Raw genomic sequence first — 21,927 nt, forward strand, 5'->3', positions numbered from 1 at the left:
GAGGCGCGCCGTGCGCTCTCCCGGGGAAGCTGTCCCTGGATCACGGGACCCTGGCAGTGGCGGGCTTCACAGGCTCCCGGGAGGGGAGTCGTGGAGAGTGACCTGTGCTCGCACACAGGCTTCTTGGTGGCGGCAGCAGCAGGCTTAGCATCTCATGCCCGTCTCTGGGGTCCGCGCTTTTAGCCGCGGCTCGCGCCCGTCTCTGGAGCTCCTTTAAGCAGCGCTCTGAATCCCCTCTCCCCGCGCACCAGGAAACAAAGAGGGAAGAAAAAGTCTCTTGCCTCTTCAGCAGCTCCAGCCCGGACTCCCTCCCAGCTAGCCGTGGTGCACTAACCCCTTCAGGCTGTGTTCACGCCCCCAACCCCAGTCCTCTCCCTGCGCTCCGACAGAAGCCTGAGCCTCAGCTCCCAGCCCCGGCCACCGGGGCGGCCGAGCAGACAAGCCTCTCGGGCTGGTGAGTGCTGGTCAGCACCGATCCTCTGTGCGGGAATCTCTCTGCTTTGCCCTCCGCTCCGCTATTGCTGTGCTCTCCTCCGTGGCTCCGATGCTCCCCCCTCTGCCACCCGCAGTCTCCGCCCGTGAAGGGGCTTCTAGTGTGTGGAAACCTTTTCTCCTTCACGGCTCCCTCCCACTGGTGCAGGTCCTGTCCCTATCCTTTTGTCTCTGTTTATTCTTTTTTCTTTTACCCTACCCAGGTACGTGGGGAGTTTCTTGCCTTTTGGGAGGTCTGAGGTCTTCTGCCAGCATTCAGAATTGGGTGTTCTATAGGAGCAGTTCTACGTGTAGATGTATTTCTGATGTATCTGGGGAGGAAGGTGATCTCTGTGTCTTACTCTTCCACCATTTTGAAGCTCCTCCTCGCCTTTTGGATTTTAGAATTTCATTTTTATTTTTATTTTATACATTGGACTAGGTAGCAGACCTGGCTTATACTTTTAACTTTGGTAATGGGATAAAATTTTTTAAATTCTTTTGGAATATAACAATAGCTGTGTTGATATGAAAATGGCTGTGCCATTGGATCTGATGCAGTGGTGAGATGAGAAAGCTGTGTGCTTGCTGACTTCACAGCTAAGACTTTTTCCTGCTTAGAATGGCTTGGCTTGGCACGTTGAGTGTCTGGTGCGTTTACATGCCTGTGCATATGTGCATGCTTCTTTACATGCATATCATCTATTTATTTGTTGTTAACCGAAGGACTGGCGGCCTTGGAGGAGGCGGAAAGCCTTCTGTAAGGTTTTGGCAGTGGTTGTGATGCTTACAGGCAGCAACTGACCTTCTCAGCAAAGGTCTGACATGATTTTGCTTTTTGTGGGAGTATGTTGATTTTCTTTCTCCTGGTAAACTTTGCACATCATCTAGAGGCTTTATTAACACCTACTTAAGAGAAAACAAACTTATCATTGAACATGATAGCAGACTCCTTAACTTTCGAGGTTTTATTTGTTTACTTAGGTGTAACCTAACTTTACAACTGGCATTGTTAAATTAGCAAAGTCTACAAGTCTTATACAACCTAACAAGTTGCATAGTTATTTTATATCCAAGCTTATATAATTACTTCCTGGATTTACATAATATAAAGGGAGTCTAACACATCAGCATGAAAATTGAGATTCACTAATAATAAGGCACAGATGCGCAGGTCATGGCATGGCTCATTTACAGGTTTTTTTTTATGTGCCCGGCAGAGAGTATGGTAATTATGCTCATATGTTATGTTTTAGCTTAGAAAAAATTAAAACTATCATATTTACGTTAATAATGAGATTTCTGAATGGATAATGAGACTTAAAACTAGCAGTTGCTTCTTACAAAAGAATCTGCAGATAACCAAGTGCACAGCTGTTGGAGCGGGCAGGCTGAGGAGAGACGGACTGAGGATACTACGGACAGAATTTCTAGGCTCATGAGAGACATTTAGATTGATTCTAAGTGACAGTTTGTCTGTTGTAACTTAGTAACCGTGAGGACCTCTTTGATAGGGATGTAAGATGCTTATTACTAGTTTTCTCATAAATAACAATACCCCTGTGTCCTCATGCCCTCTTAGTTGAAAATTTGGGTGGGTCGTCTTTTGACAGGTTTAGTATTTAGTGTAAATATTTATGTATCTTTATTTAATACATTTTACAGAACCGTATCTGAGTGTATCATTTTTCCTTTTCTGGAGGCTGATTAGAATATGTCCCCACTAACAAGCAGTGAATGTTGAAGACTTTGACTTGGCTTTGCCTCCTGACAGCGCACTAGCACGTGCTGGTGGCGTTCGGATGCACCTGCTTTTTCTCTCTCTGCTGGCACGTGGGCTGGACAGGCAGACCCCCTCTCCTTGCTTCAGGCGGGCTTTCCCCAAGCACAGCCTGGTGGGAGATAGGAGGGCGGAGAGAGGGCAGAGCTGGGATGTTTCTCCCTTTCTCTTTGGGAGGGGTCTTTGGCAGGGGCTGCATCTTATCCATAGCAGATGTCCCCCAGTCCCCGGTGATTAGATCACCCTGCGCTAATGCTGCTCATGGCAAGGAGCTTCCTGCCCTGGTTTAGTTCTTCTGGGTTTCCACCACCTTTGCAACTAGATCTCAGTCAGCATTAAATTCTCTCAACTGAACTAACTGGTATGGGCCCTGCTTCCCTAACTTGGCCCTGACCCATACAAATGACCAGTTACTTCTTTAGTACAAACCGTAGAGTCACTGCAACCTTATAGTGAAAATTGTGTGTCCCTTTTATTTTATCAAAAGAAAGATACGTTGCCTTTGGTGGATATTAACTAAGAAGGAGTTGGAGACTAACATGGGATTTAACTCTTTGTAAAGAAAGACCATTTATATGTGGAAAACATGTAATTGTTAAGCAATATCTATTAAAATTGTTAACTTTAAGAAGTTCGATAAAAGTTGTTTGAAGTTTCATGAGGGAAGAAGTCAGGTCTCACTGCTGTTTTTTCAGGTTTGTGAAACTAGATTGTGTTTGAGACAAGCAGGGCTTGCCAGATGGTAGTTGTAAGTTATTTTTATAGAAATTTGGAACACATTAATTTGTGTTTAGAGTTGACGATTAGCTTCTGATTATATAAGTTTTTATAAATTGGGTTCTTGGTATTAATCCAATTCAGATTTTGCTGGTTTATTTATTCGTTTCCATACTTTTCATTTTCCCCTTTGTTTGTTAGAAACACTGGCAGTGTCTTGAGTCAGGTAGCAGAATAGAATGAGGAGAAAGAGGTAGCTTCCAGCAGTTGAACTGTTCACAGGTCTTTCCCTTGGTATAACATTGCTCTTTATGGGCGTCATTCAGCCAGCGGGCTAGGCCTCTAAGATCTGAAAGGAAGGGATGGGTGGGTTATGATAAAATACGAGGCCTCAGCGAGAATGGAAGGAAAGAATCGTAGCCTTGTCCACAGAAATGGCAAAAATATGAGTATGTTTCTAAGAACTTAAAGAATATAACTCTGTTGTATTTTGGATTTTCTCTTTAGTATTAATAAGGTGAAAAGCACGTTATGGTACTGAATAGCATTTAACAGGGTCACATTATAAACCCAAGCACATTTTTTAAGGTCTTACTCTGGGATTTTTTTTTTTTTTTCATTTTTTAAAATAGTTCACACTATCATTTGGGGGAAAAAAAAGTCCTGGCCAATTACTGTCATAGATTTTAGCTCCATAGCTAATTAGGGCCTCCCAGAACTGAGTATATGGATCCAAATGAAGTGAGCCAGCCAGTGGGAACTACAGCTCCTGGTTAGGTGGAGGAATTCATTTCATTTACTGGGACTTGATTTGTTTGGTTTTCTTTCTTGTTTTTTTGTGGCTGATTTTACCTGTGAGATGGCATTTGTGAAAGATGGGTGGGTCCCTTTGAGATTCTTTATTTACCCAAATAAGGATCCTATATTTCCTTCACCAGAATTGACAGATGTCCCTCCCCACAATGAACAAGAAGTTTTCTCTGCTGTACCCATAGGGGACTATATCCCTGGTGGTATAGAAGTAACTTTGCTTGTCAAACCCGGCACCCACTGGAACTAGAGTAATGCCACCTCAAGCAGCCAGGCCCTGGGCCACAACCGCTGTCATCTGGCCCAGAGTGAGCTGTTTCCTAGGTCCTTGTGGGGATCAGCGGGTGTCATGCTCCTGATGGCCAGACCTCACGGTGGTGTCAGCTTTCTGACCACACTGCTTAGACTCTGGCTAGAAGATTTTTCTGGCTTTGGCATCCTTGATTTTTTAATCTGAACAATCAAGAGAAAAACATCATAGAAAAGCAGAATTCATAGACGATTACTCCAAAAGAATCATGCAGCTGTGTGTGAGATGACAACTCTACATAAGCAAGTTGAAATACCCAAAGTAGAATTTTTCAACAAGGTTCTTCTTATTTCTGTTGTGTTTTGCTTTATTGTTTGTGTGTTTTGGATGCAGCCTGCAAATATCAGAAAGATTTTGAAAATGCTGACCCATTGATTGTGTAGGACAGGAAGGGATCAGATCGTTCTGCTGATTAGTCTGTGGGAAAAGGTGTTATAACTACTGGGAGACACTTCTCCAGGGTTCTCTCAAGCTTCTTCACAACTTGTGAGGGAGCACTAACTACCCTTTTTTTCTGGATAATCTCTTCAAGGAAATTGTATAGAAAACGACCTGGAAAATAATGATAGTATCTCTCTCTAGAGTAAAAGGTGGACCTGCTTATTGTTCAGTATAATAAAGACAGTGTCCCCCTTCAGGGCAAAGGGGAAGTTGGCTTACAGATCCTTTTAAAAGATCTGGGTTCCCTAAGCTCAGGGTCCTCAGCTGTGATGCAGAAACCCCCCAGCTGGCTTGGCCTGGCCACTTCATCTCCTGGGAGTTGGGATGCAGAGAAACTGACATAATCATGATGTCCATACTTCATTCTGCCTGGGCTCTGAGCCATGCAGTTTTTTTGTCTCATGTCTTCTGCCAGCATCCCTGAGACGGTGGCAGGCTAACCTGTTAGCTTGCAAGCTGGGCAAAATCTCGGACCCTCCACCAGGTTTGCTACTCTAGCACTAGAAAAGAACCTCCTTTCATAAAAACTGGTGGAGAAGGCCCGGAAATTCACTGATGATTGATACATATTTAATATACAGAGTTGGTAATTTGTATTTTAATTCTATCACGCCATGTGAATTACTGGAATTTTCCAAACATTTGTAACTTATTATACCATTGTTTGTAAAATCCCTACCTCCATTAAAAAGGATTTTGGCTTTTATCTGACTTTTAGCTGGTGTTGGAGCAGTATGTGATTTGTTAGCTGAATGTCTACCAGTAGCTTTCTGCAAGCTAAGAAAAAATATAAATACTATCTATTTATCTGTATATGAAATACCTTCTCAATAGTCCAGCCAACTCAGCTATTTTGGAGGAATTACTTTTCGTTATGAGTGAGCATTTTTTTCATATCTGCAAAAAGCAGTCACAGCTAGCTCTGTGTATTTCACAAGGATCAGTCATGTCTTCCAGACGTCTTGTTTTGATAGTCAAGGTTTGCCTTAACTCTTTTTCATAATACCCTTGAACTGACCTTTGAAGGATGTATATCATTTCAAAAAATTGAGTGAAAAGGGTGGCATTCCATGTTAAAAGAGAAAACAAAAACAATCAGTATGATTTCCATGCTGCTTCAAGGGAAGCCACGTTGGACTTTACAGACACGCCTGACGGGCTCCCGTCAGCTGCACTGCACACCCCACCCACCATAGCAGGACTGTTGGCACAGCCTCATCTTCGGGGCTGAGGGCTGCAGGCTGGCAGGTTGGCTGCTCTGTCACTTGCCCCAGGTAGGATGGGTTCTGGCTCACTGGCAGCTCTACCGTCTGGAATTGATGAGACACTTGTTCTTAAGAACAGCCTGGGTTCCTAACTCCTGGCTTGAGGACATTTCTCTGCACACTCCAGATTTTTAAGAGTAACATATTTTCCCTGAGACATGACGTTATTTTCACATGTGATGAGCGAGGTCTGCTACAGCCACTGTCTCCCGAAAGAATAAGTAGAGTTCACTCCCCTCACCGCTAGCGTTGCTGTAACTCAGTGGTCCTCAAAAGTGTGGTCCGCAGAGCAGTAGTATCAGCATCACCTGGCAGCTTGTTGGAAATGCAACTCCTTGGCCCCGTGTCAGTACATCCGGGGCGGCTCCCAGCGATGTCTGGTTTAACAAGCCTCCTGGGTGATTCCGATGCCCACGGGTGTGGCTCACTGTGTCTCAGGTCAGAGGACAAGGAGGTTAGTTTGGTTACAAGCAGGGAAAGGATAGATTAAGAGCGGTGGTGTCAGATGTATAAAGAAACACTGGTAGCATTTATTAAGTAAATCTATTGTTGTTTTTTTTTAATTTAAGAAAATATATCCAATGCTTGTCCTGTATACTGTTAGGATACAAATGTGAATAAGACATTGCACAAGTATCTCAGGGTCTTTTGGTTGGACAATCTATGCCTGCAGGCAAGATCCAATTTGCCACATGTTTTTGTAAATAAAGTTTTATTAGGACACAGCCACATCCATTCATTTGCATATGGTCCATGGCTGCTTTTAGACAATAATGCAGAGTCGAGCAGTGCAACAAAGACCATATGGCCCGCCGAGCTGAAGACATTTAATATATGGTGCTTTAATAAAAGTTTGCTGACACCAGGTCTAGTGTTTAAAGGGAAAATACTTTCTATATCCCAGTAGTTATACACAAACGGAGCTGAGGATTAAGTGTAGATGCAAGGGTTCTTCTGTCCTCCAGTGTTACATTGGTACAGAAGCTCTGCAGCGGCACACAGTTTAGCTTCATGGATGTTATTACCATGGAAGCTGTACAGATGTTTGACAAGAAGCAGAGTACTTACCCGTCAAACACTTTGGCATGTGAGAGGGAAAAGGGGTGTGTGAAAACTACAGAAATAACAGAAGATAAGAAAAAGAAAAACAAAAAAATATTTTGTTTGAGAAGGGAGAATATTATCAATCAAAAGATGTATCTTGGGAATTCCCTGGCAGTCAGAGGTTAGGACTTCACACTCTCACTGCCTAGAGCAGGGTTCAGTCCCTGCTTGGGGAACTACGATCCCACAAGCTAAGATAAAGGAGTGTGTGGCAGGACAGGGCTGGGCAATGAACTAAGAAGGAAAGAGGTGCGGGTTTAGAACATTCCTAGCTGCCTGGCAGGGGGTGGGCAGGTGAGACTCCCAGGGAATTCTGGGATGCCAAAGGGAGCCGAACGAGGGGAGAGGCACACTCTGCTCCTCCATAAGTCTGCAATATTTGCCTGCTTATCAGTAGTTGAGATTGCTAGATTTCTTACCCTGCACTGTATTCTTGCTGCTAACTGACCAACTGTGTGGTGATCCTGTAGAGAAAGCACTGAGTTTCCCTTTAAGAAGCCTGGGTTACTTCCTGGATTCACCTCTGACTGTCTGACTTTGGGCAAATCATTTCATGGCTCAGGGTCTCCTCTTCCTCATTTTTGAGATGCTATTTCAGGCTTCCTCCTGCATCCACACTGTGTTATTTTACCAGACTCACTTCTCACCGAGAGGTGAGCTAGGGGCACACACAGAGTGTTCCCCCAGCAACCTGGCTGAAAGAGTAAAAGAAGAAAAGACTAGCAGACAATTGGACCCTTCTAAAAAGAGGACTTGTTGAATAGTTTGGCACAAGGGCATTAGTTTCCCTCAAAAGAGTTGATGTTGATTTATTTCAGACTCACACCTAATGATAGATCTCTTCTCCTCCTGAAGAGGTTCTTTACTGTGAAAATGTGTAGAGGGGGAGATGGCCAGCCGGATTCCATGTCAGTGATCGTATTTCTCATTCTTTCAGGAATTTTTCTTTAAATGTGGAGCACACCCGACCTCTGACAAGGAAACATCTGTAGCTTTGAACCTGATCACGACAAATAGTCGAGACATCACCTGCATAACATGTATGGACATCAGGTAAGGATCTGAAAACACTGTTGCTCTCAACATCTGGCTTTCTCAACTTCTCTGAAAACAATAGGTAATTAAAGTTACTTTTTAATTTTTCAAAGGAGAAATCGGAAACATTTTTCTATAAGTCAGAGTGCAGCCCACCAGCCAGTATTTTAGAACCTTCCATTAAAGTTGATAAAGATGGCATTAAATATGTAATGTTGATCATATTATCCTACTAGGAGTATTGCCTCTGTGTTTCCTGCTGTTAATCTGTGACCTTTATGTTAATAACTCACAACATCTTTCTAAGGAAATGAACCACCTCCCAGATACACAAGGAGACAATTGCTGGAAAAATAATATTGTCTCCTGCAAGAAAAATTTTCCTGTCATTATTTTTTGGGGATTTTATAAATAAAAGCTACTGTATTCATACACAGCTACTATACATACACAGTTAGATTTAAGTGTGTATGTATAACTAACCACTTGATTGAATAAGGCCCCTTCTCATATCAGGCAGCAGAGGAATGCCCTCTCTGTAGGTTAGAGAAAATGACTATTTCTCCTTACGTTGACAGATTCATGCATAGGGATGTCATTAAAGCCTGCATGAGGACACTCCAATATTCTGCATTTGTATTTTGCTGATTGTTGTGTTTTTTTCCTGTTAATGCTTTATTTTTTATTTTAGAAATAATTAACTTAAAGTGTTAGAAATTCTATCCTCATGGTTAATAAGATTTTGGTTTGATTCTTTCCAGTATCTTGAGTATGCCTGAACATTTGCATGTCTGTATGGTGCCTGTGTGTGTGTGTATGTACATATGTGTGTGTGTGTGCTATATGTAATTGTATATAGAGTTTTGTATGTGGCTTTTTCCATTTAACATGGTAGCATGATAAGATTTCCCTGTCATGGACTATTACATGAAAACACATTTTTATAGGTACCTAAGATTCCATCATATGGGAATATTTTACTTTATTTAGTCATTTCCCTATTACTAAGTAACACTGAACTCCATACCCTTTTCCAGAAATTATTGCATGCTTTGAATCTAAGAACACAGGCAAAGGAATTGGAACAGGAGGGCAGTGGAATGGACATGTTTAAAGTTCTTGATGCATGTTGCCAAATTTATTTCCAGAGAAAGGTTGCACCATTTTAGATTGTAAATATCCATGTTTATTTTATTTATTTTCACATGTGTACCAATCATACATCATTAGTCAAATTAGACATAATTAACCACATAATAGATCAAAACCAGAGGATAGTGTTAATTTACCTGTAAATATTTTTTCTGTATACTCCTTATCATACTAGTGCAAGGTAAGAATTTTAAAGACATTATTTTTCGAGCAGTTTTAGGTTTATAACAGAATTGAAAAGAAGGTACAGAGATTTCATATATACTTCCTGTCCCCACGCATGCATAGCTTCCCCCATTATCAACATCCTCACCAGAATGGTACATTTTTTACCAAGGTTGAACCTGTACTGACATATCATAATCACCCAAAGTCCATGGTTTACCTTGTGGTTCACTCCCAGTGCTTTATATTCTATGAATTTGGACAAATATATAATGACATGTCAGTGATTCTATTATCACATAGGGTATTTTCATTGCCCTAAAATTTTTCTGTTCCCTACCTTCCATCTCTGTCAACCACCGAACTTCTTATTGCCTTCGTAGTTTTGCCTTTTCCAGACTGTCATATCGTTGGACTCATACAGTATGTAGTCATCTCAGGTTGGCTTCTTTCACTCAGTGACATGCATTTAAGGTTCCTCCATATCTTCATAGCTTCACAGCTCATTTCTTTTTAGCACTGACAATATTCACTGACAATAAGGTCTGTGTCTAGGTCCATTTTTGCATGTAGATGTCCCATTTTTCCAGCATTGTTTGTTGGAAAGAATATCTTTGCTCCATTGTATTGCCTTTGCTCTTTTGTCAGAGATCAGGGTCTATTTCTGGGCCCTCTATTCTGTTCCACTGATCTCTATGTCTATTCTTTCACCAACTCTATACTGTCTTGATTACTATAGCTTCATAGTAAGTCTTGAAGTCAGGTAATGTCAGTCCAACTTTGTTTTTTCATTCAATATTGTGTTGACTATTTTGGGTCTTTTCCTCTCCAATTAAACTTTAAAATCAGTTTGTTGATATCCATAAAATAATGCTGGGATTTTGATTGGAATTTCATTGCATGTGTGCATTGATTTGGGAGGAACCTACAACCTGATAATATTGAGTCTTCCTACCCACAAACATGGAATACCTCCATTTATTTAGTTCTTCTTTGATTTCATCAATCAGAGTTTTGTAGTTTTCTTAATACAAGTCTTATTTCATATTTTGTTAGATTTATACCTAAGTACTTCAAATTTCAGGTGCCAATGTAAATGGTATTGTGTTTTTATTTCAAATTGTACATATTCATTCTTGGTATATACGAAGACAATTGACTTTTGCATATTAACCTTGTACCTTGCAACCTTGCTATAAGTGCTTATTACTTCCAGGACTTTTTTGGCGATTCTTTTGTATTTTTCACATAGATGATCATGTCATCTGTGAACAAAGACAGTTTTTTGTCTTCCTTCCCAATCTGTATACCTTTATTTCCTTTTCTTGCCTTATTTCATTAGCTAGGACTTACAGTATGATTTCGAAAGGAATAGTGAGAAAGCACATCCTTGTTTTGTACCTGATCTTAGTGGGAAAGTTCAAGTTTCTTACATTAAGTATGACATTAGTTGTAGATATTTTGTTGATAGAGTTTATCAAGTTTGGGGAGTCCCCCTCTTATTCCTACTTTACTGAAAGTGTTTATCATGAATGCATGTTAAACTTTGTCAGATTTTTTTTCTACATCTATTGATATTATCATGTGATTTTTCTTTTTAGCCTATTGATGTAATGGATTACATTCATTCATTTTTCAGTGTTGAATCTGCCTTGTAAACTCTAGGATAAATCCCACTTGACCATTGTGTATAATACTTTTTATACATTTTTAGATTTGATTTGCTATATTTTGTTGAGGATTTTTCTTCTATGTTCATGGGAGATATGGGTCTGTAGTTTTCTTGTATTGCCTTTGTCTGGTTTTGATATTAAGGTAATGCTGGCCTCCTAGAATTTATTAGGAAGCATTTATCCTGCTTCTATTCTCTGAAATAGTTTGTAGAGAATTGGTAGCAAGGTACGAATTTTATTTACTTTTATGCTTACAAACATGTACTTTTGTATAAAAAGAGACTGGCATTTTTCATCTACCTTCTTAATAATAATTCTCTCTTTTTATGATTCTTTACAAGTGTATAATAACATATTCAAGGAACTCCAGTGCCATTAAGCTAACTTTTTGACCTAGCAATGTAACAATCTCTTAAGCCTTCAGTTTCCTTATAAAATCCAAGAATTGAAGTAGGTAATCTGTAAGGCTCTGACTGGTTCTGAAGAACTGCAAAAGGTAGAAACAGTCCTTGTTCACAGCCTATAAATCAATAGTATCATTTGAGAAAGCACTTGTTTGTGGTCCTGTCTTCTGACAGATGCAGAAATAAAAAATGAGGTTTTCAATGATACTGCCCTCCACATGACACATATGTGGTTGTAATATGTAGAAAAATGTATAAGATAAATGTGCTATTCATTTCCAGATGTTAGGCTTAAATTTTAATTCAGGTACGTGACTTGTGTCTTTTGAGTTTATATTGTATATAAAGTATTTTCCTGTCTCTTAAAGAAAAAAAGTGAACTATTTGAGGGCTAAAACGTCCTGAGGTTTTGTGTGAGCCATCAGGTTCCCATCTGCCATCCAGCCTTGCAGTCCCCACTCCTTATTTACAGTAGTGGCTTGATCTTCATCCAATTGAGGTTATCAGTTGATAGTCTTAGGTTTATGAGTAAATAGTGAATTGAGCCAAAAGCAAAAACTTGAGCCAAAACCAGAAATTACAGCAGTTGAAGGTATAATAGCTGTGCTGTTAAGTATTTACAATAGAAATTATATCAGAAAGGTTCAACACATTCCTGGATACCTCAATTGCACTCAGAAATAACAATATTCAGCCACAAAAAAATGACATGGGCAATGCCTAAGTAAGACTTGTATTCCTTCCCCAACCAGTATGTATATCTTGGGGCTCAACCTGATATCAGGTAGCTTCAGGGGAAAACAGTATTTCTGCACCATGAATCTTACTTTACAAAATGAGCCTTCTTAAAATTTTAAAATATAACAAAATAGAAAAATAATTACCATGATATCATTTGGCAAAAAGAAAAAAATCACCACCCTCCTTCCATAGCTTTGCTTCTTCTAAAGCTGCCTAGTGCGTCCCTGTACTTTTCACCTTTATTCATTATTCCTCGGTTTCCAAAGCTGAAGACAAACTAAAAAACAACCATGTTTACAGTCAAAATTTCACCTTCCAGAAACACATTCTATAGTCCACTTCCCAGTAGGACATTAAATCTAAGAAGCACTACTACCTTGTAATCTTCTTTAACTCTTCCAAAAAAGTCTTATGTTTTCGATGTCATTGTTGTTTGATATAAATGTTTTTAAATAATTTTCTTGCTTTCAAATTTGTGTTAAGGTTCATTCAGCCTACTGAAGCAATGCCTTGGATTGCACACTTAAAAGATTTACTTGGGCTTGGAGATTAGTAAAGGTTTATCTGAAAGCCTGTTTGGACTTGTTCTTGGTGTTCCTGTGGGAGAGTGATTTGACTATGATTTGATAGTATTTTGGTATGAATTCATTTGTTGATTTAACAAAGAGAGATGGGAAATGTGTATCTTAGTTATGTTCCCTTTGAATGCATTTGTTATGTCTACACTTCTCTTGTCAATTCTATATAGAAGTTCCTTTTATGTTGCTTAATGGCTATCTTCTATCAACTTTACCGTTTCTTGACATTTTGGTGTCAGATGGAAACGTATGATTTTATTCATCATCAGGCTCTGAAGAGCATTGTGAGAGACTGCAGGTATACTCACATAGGATTTAACTGCAATCTTTTTTTTTATTGGAGTATAAATGCTTTACAATGTTGTGTCAGTTTCTGCTGTACAGTGAAGTGAATGAGCTGTATGTGTACATATATCCCCTCCCTCTTCGACCTCCCTCCCACCCTCCCCCACCCCACCCATCTAGGTCATCACAGAGTCTTTTTCAGTAAGTGGCTTTATTTCTGCAATGGAAAAATCCTTGAAATTGTGTGTGTGTGTATGTGTCATAGCAGCAGTGATATTCTTTGAGCATACAGATCTATATATTTCTCCTATCTGACCCAAATAGTATGTGTACTCCTAGGTAATGTAACATGCCAGGAACAAAAAATACTTCCCTTTAAGTATGGGAGTATCTTGGAGTGTCCATCTTACATAGCATTCTAGAGAAAGGTAAATCAGAATACCAAATTGATAGTAGAATAAACAGGAGTACCTTCTATAGCAGAATGGAATATCATAACTTTTTAAGATGAAAGAGGAAACTTCAAAGATATGTCTTCTAGCTTGAAACGAATTACTTCACACTGTGCCCAGACCCCATTGGAGTAAGATCTCTCTACTTAAGCTGTGAGATTCTTTCCTGAAAAAGTGTGGCACACCTCAGTCTGATCCAGTCTTGAGGGAGAGCTGTTATAAACCCTTCCAGAAAGGAGAATCCTTCATGTGGGTAAAGCCTTACATTAAGGCAATTGCATTGCCTCCTTTGAAATTCGAAGGTGGTGCTTAATGACCTGTAATTCTTTAATTTCAAATTCTTTGAACGTCTGTCTTACATATGAAGAAGTTGAGGCTAAGACATTTTAAAAATTACACCTGGTCTTACCATGAGGAACTGGCTGAACCAACGTACACGTCAAGGCCTGTGTGTTTTTCTCTCATCACACCTTACCCCCTGCATTGTCCCAGTTTTCTCTGGACAGTAAAAGGCAAGCTATCTGGTGAGGTTGGAAGGTGGGTTTGCATGTGAAAAGGAAAATACTAGCAGTAAAGTGAAATACAAAGACAATTTAAACACCAGTAAGAGTTGAAGAAAACAGCTGTATACATGCCTGTCCACTCTAAGTTGTAAGCTGCTAGAAGGATGAGGTCCAAGCTTGACTGATGTGCAAACCTGACTGATGCTATTGATACAATGTCCTGCACAAGTCTTTGCATCCAAGAGATTTAAATAAATATTTGCTGGTTTGGATTAAAGTAAAGCTGTTTTATTCAGTGTGACAAACAGAAAACAAATTCTTTTTATATGGAACTCTCTACTTTTAAAACTCCCTTCTGAATCTAATGGAATTTTCCAAACTGAGTTAAACAAAATAAATTAATCAGAAATCAATAGAGAGTTTTAAGGCACTATTAGAAATAAGGGAGAAAGCCAAATTTCAGAGTCGTACTCATAGGAGACAGATTACTCAGCTATATTGTTTGGGGTCAGTTACTTATAAAAACAGAAGAAGTATTTTATCAACATTGAGACTTTGCAATGTGAGCCATGTCAGTTTTAATGTCAGTCAGTGACCTTCATTTCTCCTGCAGTGAACCCTGTAGATTTCAGATCCAAGTGACTGCATCAGCGGGGTTTCCTGGAGATGTTACAGGTGCTTGTGCATGAAATTCATAAGCCTCACCTTTTCATTTAACTGTCACTGCAGGTGCACAGCAGCCCCCGCTGGCACTAGTAGGACATTATTGCAAATCCTTCTGGACCAATTTCGTATCTATTAAGGTCAACCTTCCATGTTGTAACCGTCTGGATTTTAAGCAGTTAAATTTCTGATGGTGGATGTTAAGAAGCGGCTGTATTCCTAAAGCATCCAAGTGGCCCTCACTAGGACTTTGGTGGCAGCCGAACATTATTTTTAAGGTCCATTTTCATTGGAAATAAATGCCCACAGAGTCTTTAAAGAGCTAATTTTGCTTAGAAAAATATTGTGACTTGTGCATTTGCTTTTAATTGCAACTTTATCCTTATAATTAGCAATTCATTATAAACTTGTTGAGGGAAAGAAATTATGTGTATTGCAAATAATATTTGCACTGATTCGTATCCTCAGAAAATTTAAACTGCTGGGATATTTCTTATTGGTAAGCAATGATATCATCCACCTCACCCTGTATTACACCATCTATGTAGTTCTTGTTTCCCATGACATTTAGAATTAGGTATTTGCAGATTTGTCCTTTGGGCTTCACAGCTTGTAGAGCTATTTGCAACCAAATAAGCAATAGTCTCAATAACCTGGAGGCAGACAAGTTATTTATTGAAGTAAGGGTCATGATGTGTTGATTCTGTTTCTTGTTAATTTGACAAATTCTATGTCAAAGAAAACATGGCCTCGATTTCGGTATCTGAAGTACACTGGGAATGGAATTTCAAGGGTTTCTAGGTCTAGACGTAGATTTTCACAGCACTAAGGGCTGCTTCATGTGCTGTTGTGACAGTCCTTACACCATCACACCCACACACTGATGTGCAGAAGTGTGAACACAGAAGCCAGCATCCTATAATATCAATATCATGGGCAAAGCAATTTTATTCAGAAGTCTATTGTCTTTAATGCCTCCTTCTTTTATAGAGAGAACTTAAAAGTCAATCAATCTGTTCATGCAACAGATATTTATTGAGCTCATCTGTGACTCAAGGAACTGTTTCAGGGGCTTCAAGCTGAGATAAACATGTTTTTAAGTCAGATGCAGGGAGAGCCAATGCCAGCTGCACAGGCTTGTAGATGAGTAGTGTGGTGGAGATGGGCTCACCCAGGCAAGGCAGAACTTGACATTGCAACTTCAGCGCATTCTCGGTGTCATTGCTATGAAACAGGGACCCAAACTTAGCTCCTTAGGCCAAGATTTCCCAGTGATTTTTTTCACTTGACCAAGACAACATTTTAAAAATACATAGGATAATTTGCTATCTTACATCCAGCCAGCTAGATACTGACATTACCTGCTATGCTGAAGCCCTTCCTCCTTTCATGTCACCCTGGAAAGAACCTTGACCCTTGACCCCAAAACTAAACTCTTACACCTGGTGCTGTCATTATCCATCTCCATCCAGTTCCTCCTCCTGAGCGATTTTGTTTAAAATGTATGTTTGTATTTTTTTAACTAAAGAAAACAAAAACAAAAACAAAAAAACAGGTGCCTAAAGTCTTCTTCAGTTGTAGTGTGACTAAAACATTTAAAATTGTTAATGCCTCCAATGGATATTTCTCTACAGATCAAAATATTTTTATTTTAACTGAGGAAACCTACCTCTACTGGCAGCAAGCTCAGAGAAGATTTTGATAAAGTAATCTCAATTCTAACATGTTTTTAATTAAAATGAGCAAATATTTCTGACAGAATATTATCCCAAGTACTGTTTTTTGCTCCACTCAGAGAGCCTTTCTTTGACAAGTGTTTTTACAAAACAGAACTTGCCAAATAAGTTATTTTTATTTATGCATATTTTGAAAGTTCTACCACATTTAGATACAGCAAAATCAGTTTTCTCAATTCCACTTCTTTGCGATATCAATATGGAAACTACAAATTAAAAATAGGAGTTTCACTGAAAAATTCTTCCCACCAATTGAAATATTCCAAAAGTTCAGTTATAGATTTCAGAATGGAAATCCAGTGTATCATTTGAGTTCTCATCATTTAATCTTATCAGTTTCCCCCCTACTTTTACAGAGATTAGTTTCAGTGTCTTCTCGCAGACCTTTTCCAGTGATTTATAGTTACTTGAGCCTTCAAAAGCTGAAGATTTGGGGCACTCATTTGTTGAATACTTTGATTAACGATTGCTAATTGATTTTGAACAAAATGCAAACAAATATAGAAGACTCTTATAAAGTAGTTAGTACTATTGTAGTGTAGGGGAGGAAAAAAAAAATACTTCTACCCTTCTAGGTTCTCCAGCTGGGGTTCTGACAATAGACAGAATAAAAAGAAAAGAAAGAAATTTATTAGTACATGCAACACACATACACATGGGAGTACCCAGAGATGAGTAACTCAAACAGATGGTTAGAACTTGGGCTTCTGTAGCCCCTTAGCCAAAGAACAATAAATTTGTGGAGAAGCAACAAGACAAAGGAAAAGGACATTGAACTTCTATGGCAACAGATTGGGGGAAGGTAAATATATGGTGGAACTAATGAAAGGTAAGGACTAGTTAGTAAAGTTTGTTGTATAGACTCCTCTGGTGCCCTCTGGGCTGATAAGGATCTAAAGTTGTCTCCAGTGATTAACTTCTGTCCTTGATAGAGAGGGGAGGGGGATACATTGACAAATGTTTGTCCTGCTTTTAGGCAAATAAGGGAGGGCAGAGAGCTTTTCTTATGTCTGCTCCCTCTCAGTCGGCTTCAGCTCAAAATAATTCTTATGCCAAAGTGACACATTTTGGGCTGGCATATTTTGCCACCCTTCAGTTGACACTAGACTTGATTTACAAAATAGTTTTTTCAAGGCTGAAACTTTCCTAGAAGTTGGACTGATAATGAGCTGCAGAGAGACAACAGAGATGCTTTTGTATCCAAAGTCTGTTTTGTCACAATTTTGTGGTTCAGTTACTGTCTTTATAAAAATATTTGTAAATTTTGACAACTGCAGCTTCTGCTTTGATCGGTAGAATATCACAGCTTGTTTGAACACAATTATGAGTTAGATGCATCCCATGATTACCTCCAAGCATGTTCCACACATTCCTCAATTTAATAAGGACATTGTTCTTAACCGTAAGGCTGTATTCCACTGGAATAGAGATTCACATCATCACTTTAAAAACAAAGAACAGGGCCTCCCTGGTGGCGCAGTGGTTAAGAGTCCGCCTGCCGATGCAGGGGATACGGGTTCGTGCCCCGGTCTGGGAGGATCCCATGTGCCGCGGAGCGGCTGGGCCCGTGAGCCATGGCCGCTGGGCCTGCGCGTCCGGAGCCTGTGCTCCGCGACGGGAGAGGCCACAACAGTGAGAGGCCCACATACCGCAAAAAAAAGAAAAAAAAAAAAAAAAAAAACAAAGAACATATTCAGTGTGGAACTTTTAAACTGAATTTGCACTAGAATTCACAATAAATTCAGATATTTCACCATCAAGAGAATAAATTTCCAAACGCTTTACTTTGAGTCGATGAATTATGTGAAAAGAAAAATGGAACAATTATTGGATTTAACAGGTTTTCCATTTTTATTATACAGTGACACTGACAGAAAACTATTCAGTTTAACTCCTTATGAAGTTCTTCTGCTAAGCACTTAACTTTTTGTATATGCACAAGAAAACTTGGAATCAAAACTGAGTAAATTAACTGTCATTTGATCTAAATGAAAAGTCACACTTCACTGAAGAATATATAAGTGTACCTTCTGAGCTGCATGTGTGAAATTGAATTCTTTGTGCATAGTATTCTTAAAATAACTAAAGACTTTGTAGTAGACGCTGATGCTTCTTCAGTAGGTTTGTGTCTCTGGTCTTTGTCTGGTCAGTGATATTTTAAAAGCCCCTCTGGTAGATAAAAAATGTTGACTAATACCTAGGCAACTTAAATAGTCATCATTAACTTTCTTGAGAAATAGAAATTCTGTACTGCAATATTATGATTTATAATAAGAAATATTTGTTCTCTGTCCCCCATCAGAGCCCCTAAAACCTTTGGAATTTCCTAAGTGCTGAGAGCAACAGTGGTGGCTTTCATTATGTTAAGGAGGTTACTTTGGGTTGCACCTGAGAATGGGGGCTGGTTGCCAGGGGAACCAACCTTTGTGATTAGAGGGTTGGAACTTTCAGTTCCAACTTTCCCACATACCTTGCCTTTGCCTCTCTTCCACCTGGCTGTTCTGAGTTCTATCCTTTCATAATACACTGGTAATCTAGTATGTAAAATATTTCTCTGAGTTCCGTGAGCCACTCTAGCAAATTACTGAAACCAAAGGAGGGGTCATGGAACTTCCGATCTATAACAGTGGGTCAGAATCCCAGGTGACAACCTGGAGTTGCAGTTGGCATCTGAAAGTGGGAGGGGGTAGTTTTGTAAGGCTAAACACTTAATTTGCAGAATCTGATGCTATCCCCTGGTAGATAGTGTCAGAAACGAACTGCAGGTCCCTCAGCTGGTGTCGGATCATTGTTTGCTGGTGGTGGGAAGCCTCCACACATTGACATTAGTATTAGAATCGTATGTACTTAACATGTACTTCTTTTAACATATTAACCTATTAAACTACTTCTTTTAACATATTACTGTTGGAAGGGTTGATTCCAAAATAAGTAACTGATACCAACAATCACAGTAAACAATGTTCTAGATTTGTAATTAATAAGTGACAAAAAGCCCTGCAGCAGAAGCCTTCTGACTACTTTTCCGTGGTTTCTATACTGTCTGTCTTCTATCTGTACACACTTCATGCAGAGTGAACCTATAAATTCCTACAATTTCCATTGACCCCACCAACTGTTGGCCTGGTGGCTTCATGCATCTCTCAGACTTCAGATCAGTCCCAGCACAGATGGACACATGTACTTCACATGCTCTAGATGAGACAGTGGCAGAGAACATAGAAGTACGTGTGTATGTGTACCCAAACCAGTCCAGCTTATCTGAACGTAGCTGATAATACTACTACTACTTTGAATAATGACAAATCTAGGATAAACACTAAATCAGACAGGATGCACAGACAAAAGCAAATATTGGGATTGTCTTGGGTATACCTTGCCATATCGTCCTCCTATGTATGCCTCTGAGACCAGGGGTTCCCTGTCTCCACATTTGGTAACCCGAGTGCCCAGAGACCATAGGAAGGAGATATAACACTAGCACATCACTTCTTACAGGTAAACACCTGTGAGCTGAGACCCAAAAGTCACACTTGCAACCCTATCCCTCCTCCTTTCCGAGGTCATGTGTCACTGTTTATTGGGAGATAAATATGAACTTGAATATGAGAAAGAATGAAATGGGAGGGGATGGTGACAGTTGCTGCAATCCAGAGAGGGCTCAACTTTCATTAAGCTCCACCCTTCAGTCTGAGATGCTGCTAGCCTCATTCTCCAATGCTGGCATGCAAGATGAAATCATAACGTTTCCCAAAATTTCACATAACAAATCTGTCTCTCTCTTCACTAGATTAACCCCAAGTTGTGATGCTAGAACCACTGGAGTTTGGGGAGGGCCCAGTATAGATAATAATAATTAGTGTTATACACAAACAAGGGCCTATGACAGGGTGTCCCTGCATCGTCCTCCATGCTCATTAGTGAGAATCCCCAATGATAAGGGAATTATTCTTTTTGTTCCGAAACAACATTAGAAAAGCAGCCTGCCTACTGGCTAGGTAAGGGGCTGGCATTTGGTTTTCTTATGTCCACAGACTGACTGATTCCTTGTTCTGACAAAGACACTTTATTCCAAGCAAGACAGATTGACTTTCTGTCCCCAGTGAGCAGCAATCCTTGATTGTTCCAGCACGCCCCCTGTGCTAACAGTAACTAATCCCCATTCCACCTCACTTTCACATTTAACTTAAAGCTCATCTCTTTCAGAATACCTCTTCTGGGGAAGGCTTTTCCTATTTGTATCACGCTCGCGAGTACAGCAATATGTCTAGACCATTAATCCAAGAGTTATTTACAGACATGTATTATTGCATAAGTGGCCTTAAAGCATTCCCTAAATTCTTATATCCTTACTGCAGAATTTATCCCCGAGAGCTAAAGGAGAGTTAGTCTGCTTCTTCCTTCTTCCCCTCCCATTTTCCCTCTTTTTTTTCATTTTTAAGATTATGGGGTCTTTAGTTTGACTCCAATGGCCTTCCAGACTCCTGAGATGGGCGGGTGGTATAGTGGTTCCAGGCGCTTTATTTGAAGACAGACTGTGTGGATCCAAAATGCGGCTCTTTCCTCCTCACCCCATCTTTCCAGATGAGAAGAGCGCCTCCTCATTTTCACAGAGTTACTGTGAGGATTAAGTGTGTCAAGCCTTGCAATTTCAGCCTCAGATGGTGAGTTCCAAAGTTCTAATTTCTGAAGCCTAGATTTTACGCTCCCTACCCCATTTCCTCAGAGAAAGTAGAAATAAATGCATTACACTTCACAAAAGGTGTGCAAGTGTGTAGGTGGCACCATCGGGTGCAGACAGTTCCAGGAAGGGGGTCATCAGGACAGGTTTTGCCTGCTGAATCCACCAGAAATTGATGATCTGACTTGGGGCACATCAGTTAATTTGACCTTCATTTCCTAAACTTGGTTAATTCCTGAGGTGGTGTTAAAATCAAGTAAGTTAATTTCTGTGAATACACTTTGAAAATTTTAGATCTCTACTCAAATGCAGCACATCAGTTGTAATGATTATTATTAATAATCCTTTTCCCCTTGGGGAAATATATGTACATAAGTAGTTTTTTTAGAAATGAAACATTAATCCAATCGGGAATATCTGGCCCTAAGTCTCCACTCAGAGGAAATATTTTGAGTTTCGAGGGACCATGCTGCTGCAGGCAAAAGAATTTTGATATTAACGGGAGGAATTTTGTGGGCATATGACTGTATAAAAAGTGATTGTAAAAGAAATTGGGCCTTGGTGACTAAAATTTATTTGGGAAGGATAAGACTTCTTTAATAGGATAGCTTTAGAAATTTTAGTAGAGATTTAACTTCTTAAATGTGGCTACTGTAAAAGCTGTGACAGGGGACATGTAGCAGGTTGAGTTCTTCAGAAGCAGAAATTGAAACAGAAGTTGATGTGTAAGATTTTTTTACTTATTCATTAGAGCCCAAGGCCTCTGAAGGGGAAAGGGAAGGAACGAGTTTGGCCAGCTGCATGGGGCGCTCTGGAGTGAGTGTGGCCCACAGAGCGCCCAGGGCTGAGTCGAACCAAGCCCTTAGCTCCTGCCTTGCTCAGCCTCACGGCATTGCTGCTGGACGGTCACTGACGCAGTTCCTGAAGGAGCTGAGGGCTGGGAGCACCTGCTGACCACACG

The 21,927-nt window shown here is 39.9% G+C and overlaps 1 protein-coding gene across 4 annotated transcripts in view; it reads left to right on the forward strand.

The window, feature by feature from the left end:
• Positions 1-21,927, forward strand: part of PRKN (parkin RBR E3 ubiquitin protein ligase) — a 1,298,589-nt gene that overhangs the window by 717,299 nt on the left and 559,363 nt on the right. For all 4 annotated transcript variants that reach the window (XM_060114943.1, XM_060114946.1, XM_060114945.1 and 1 more), the window contains exon 6: positions 7,836-7,951. In XM_060114943.1, the coding sequence (XP_059970926.1) occupies positions 7,836-7,951 (116 nt within the window). The remainder of the gene's footprint in view (positions 1-7,835; positions 7,952-21,927) is intronic.

This window comes from Mesoplodon densirostris, chromosome 12, assembly GCF_025265405.1.
Source record: "Mesoplodon densirostris isolate mMesDen1 chromosome 12, mMesDen1 primary haplotype, whole genome shotgun sequence".
In the NCBI taxonomy this organism is placed as follows: Eukaryota; Metazoa; Chordata; class Mammalia; order Artiodactyla; family Ziphiidae; genus Mesoplodon; species Mesoplodon densirostris.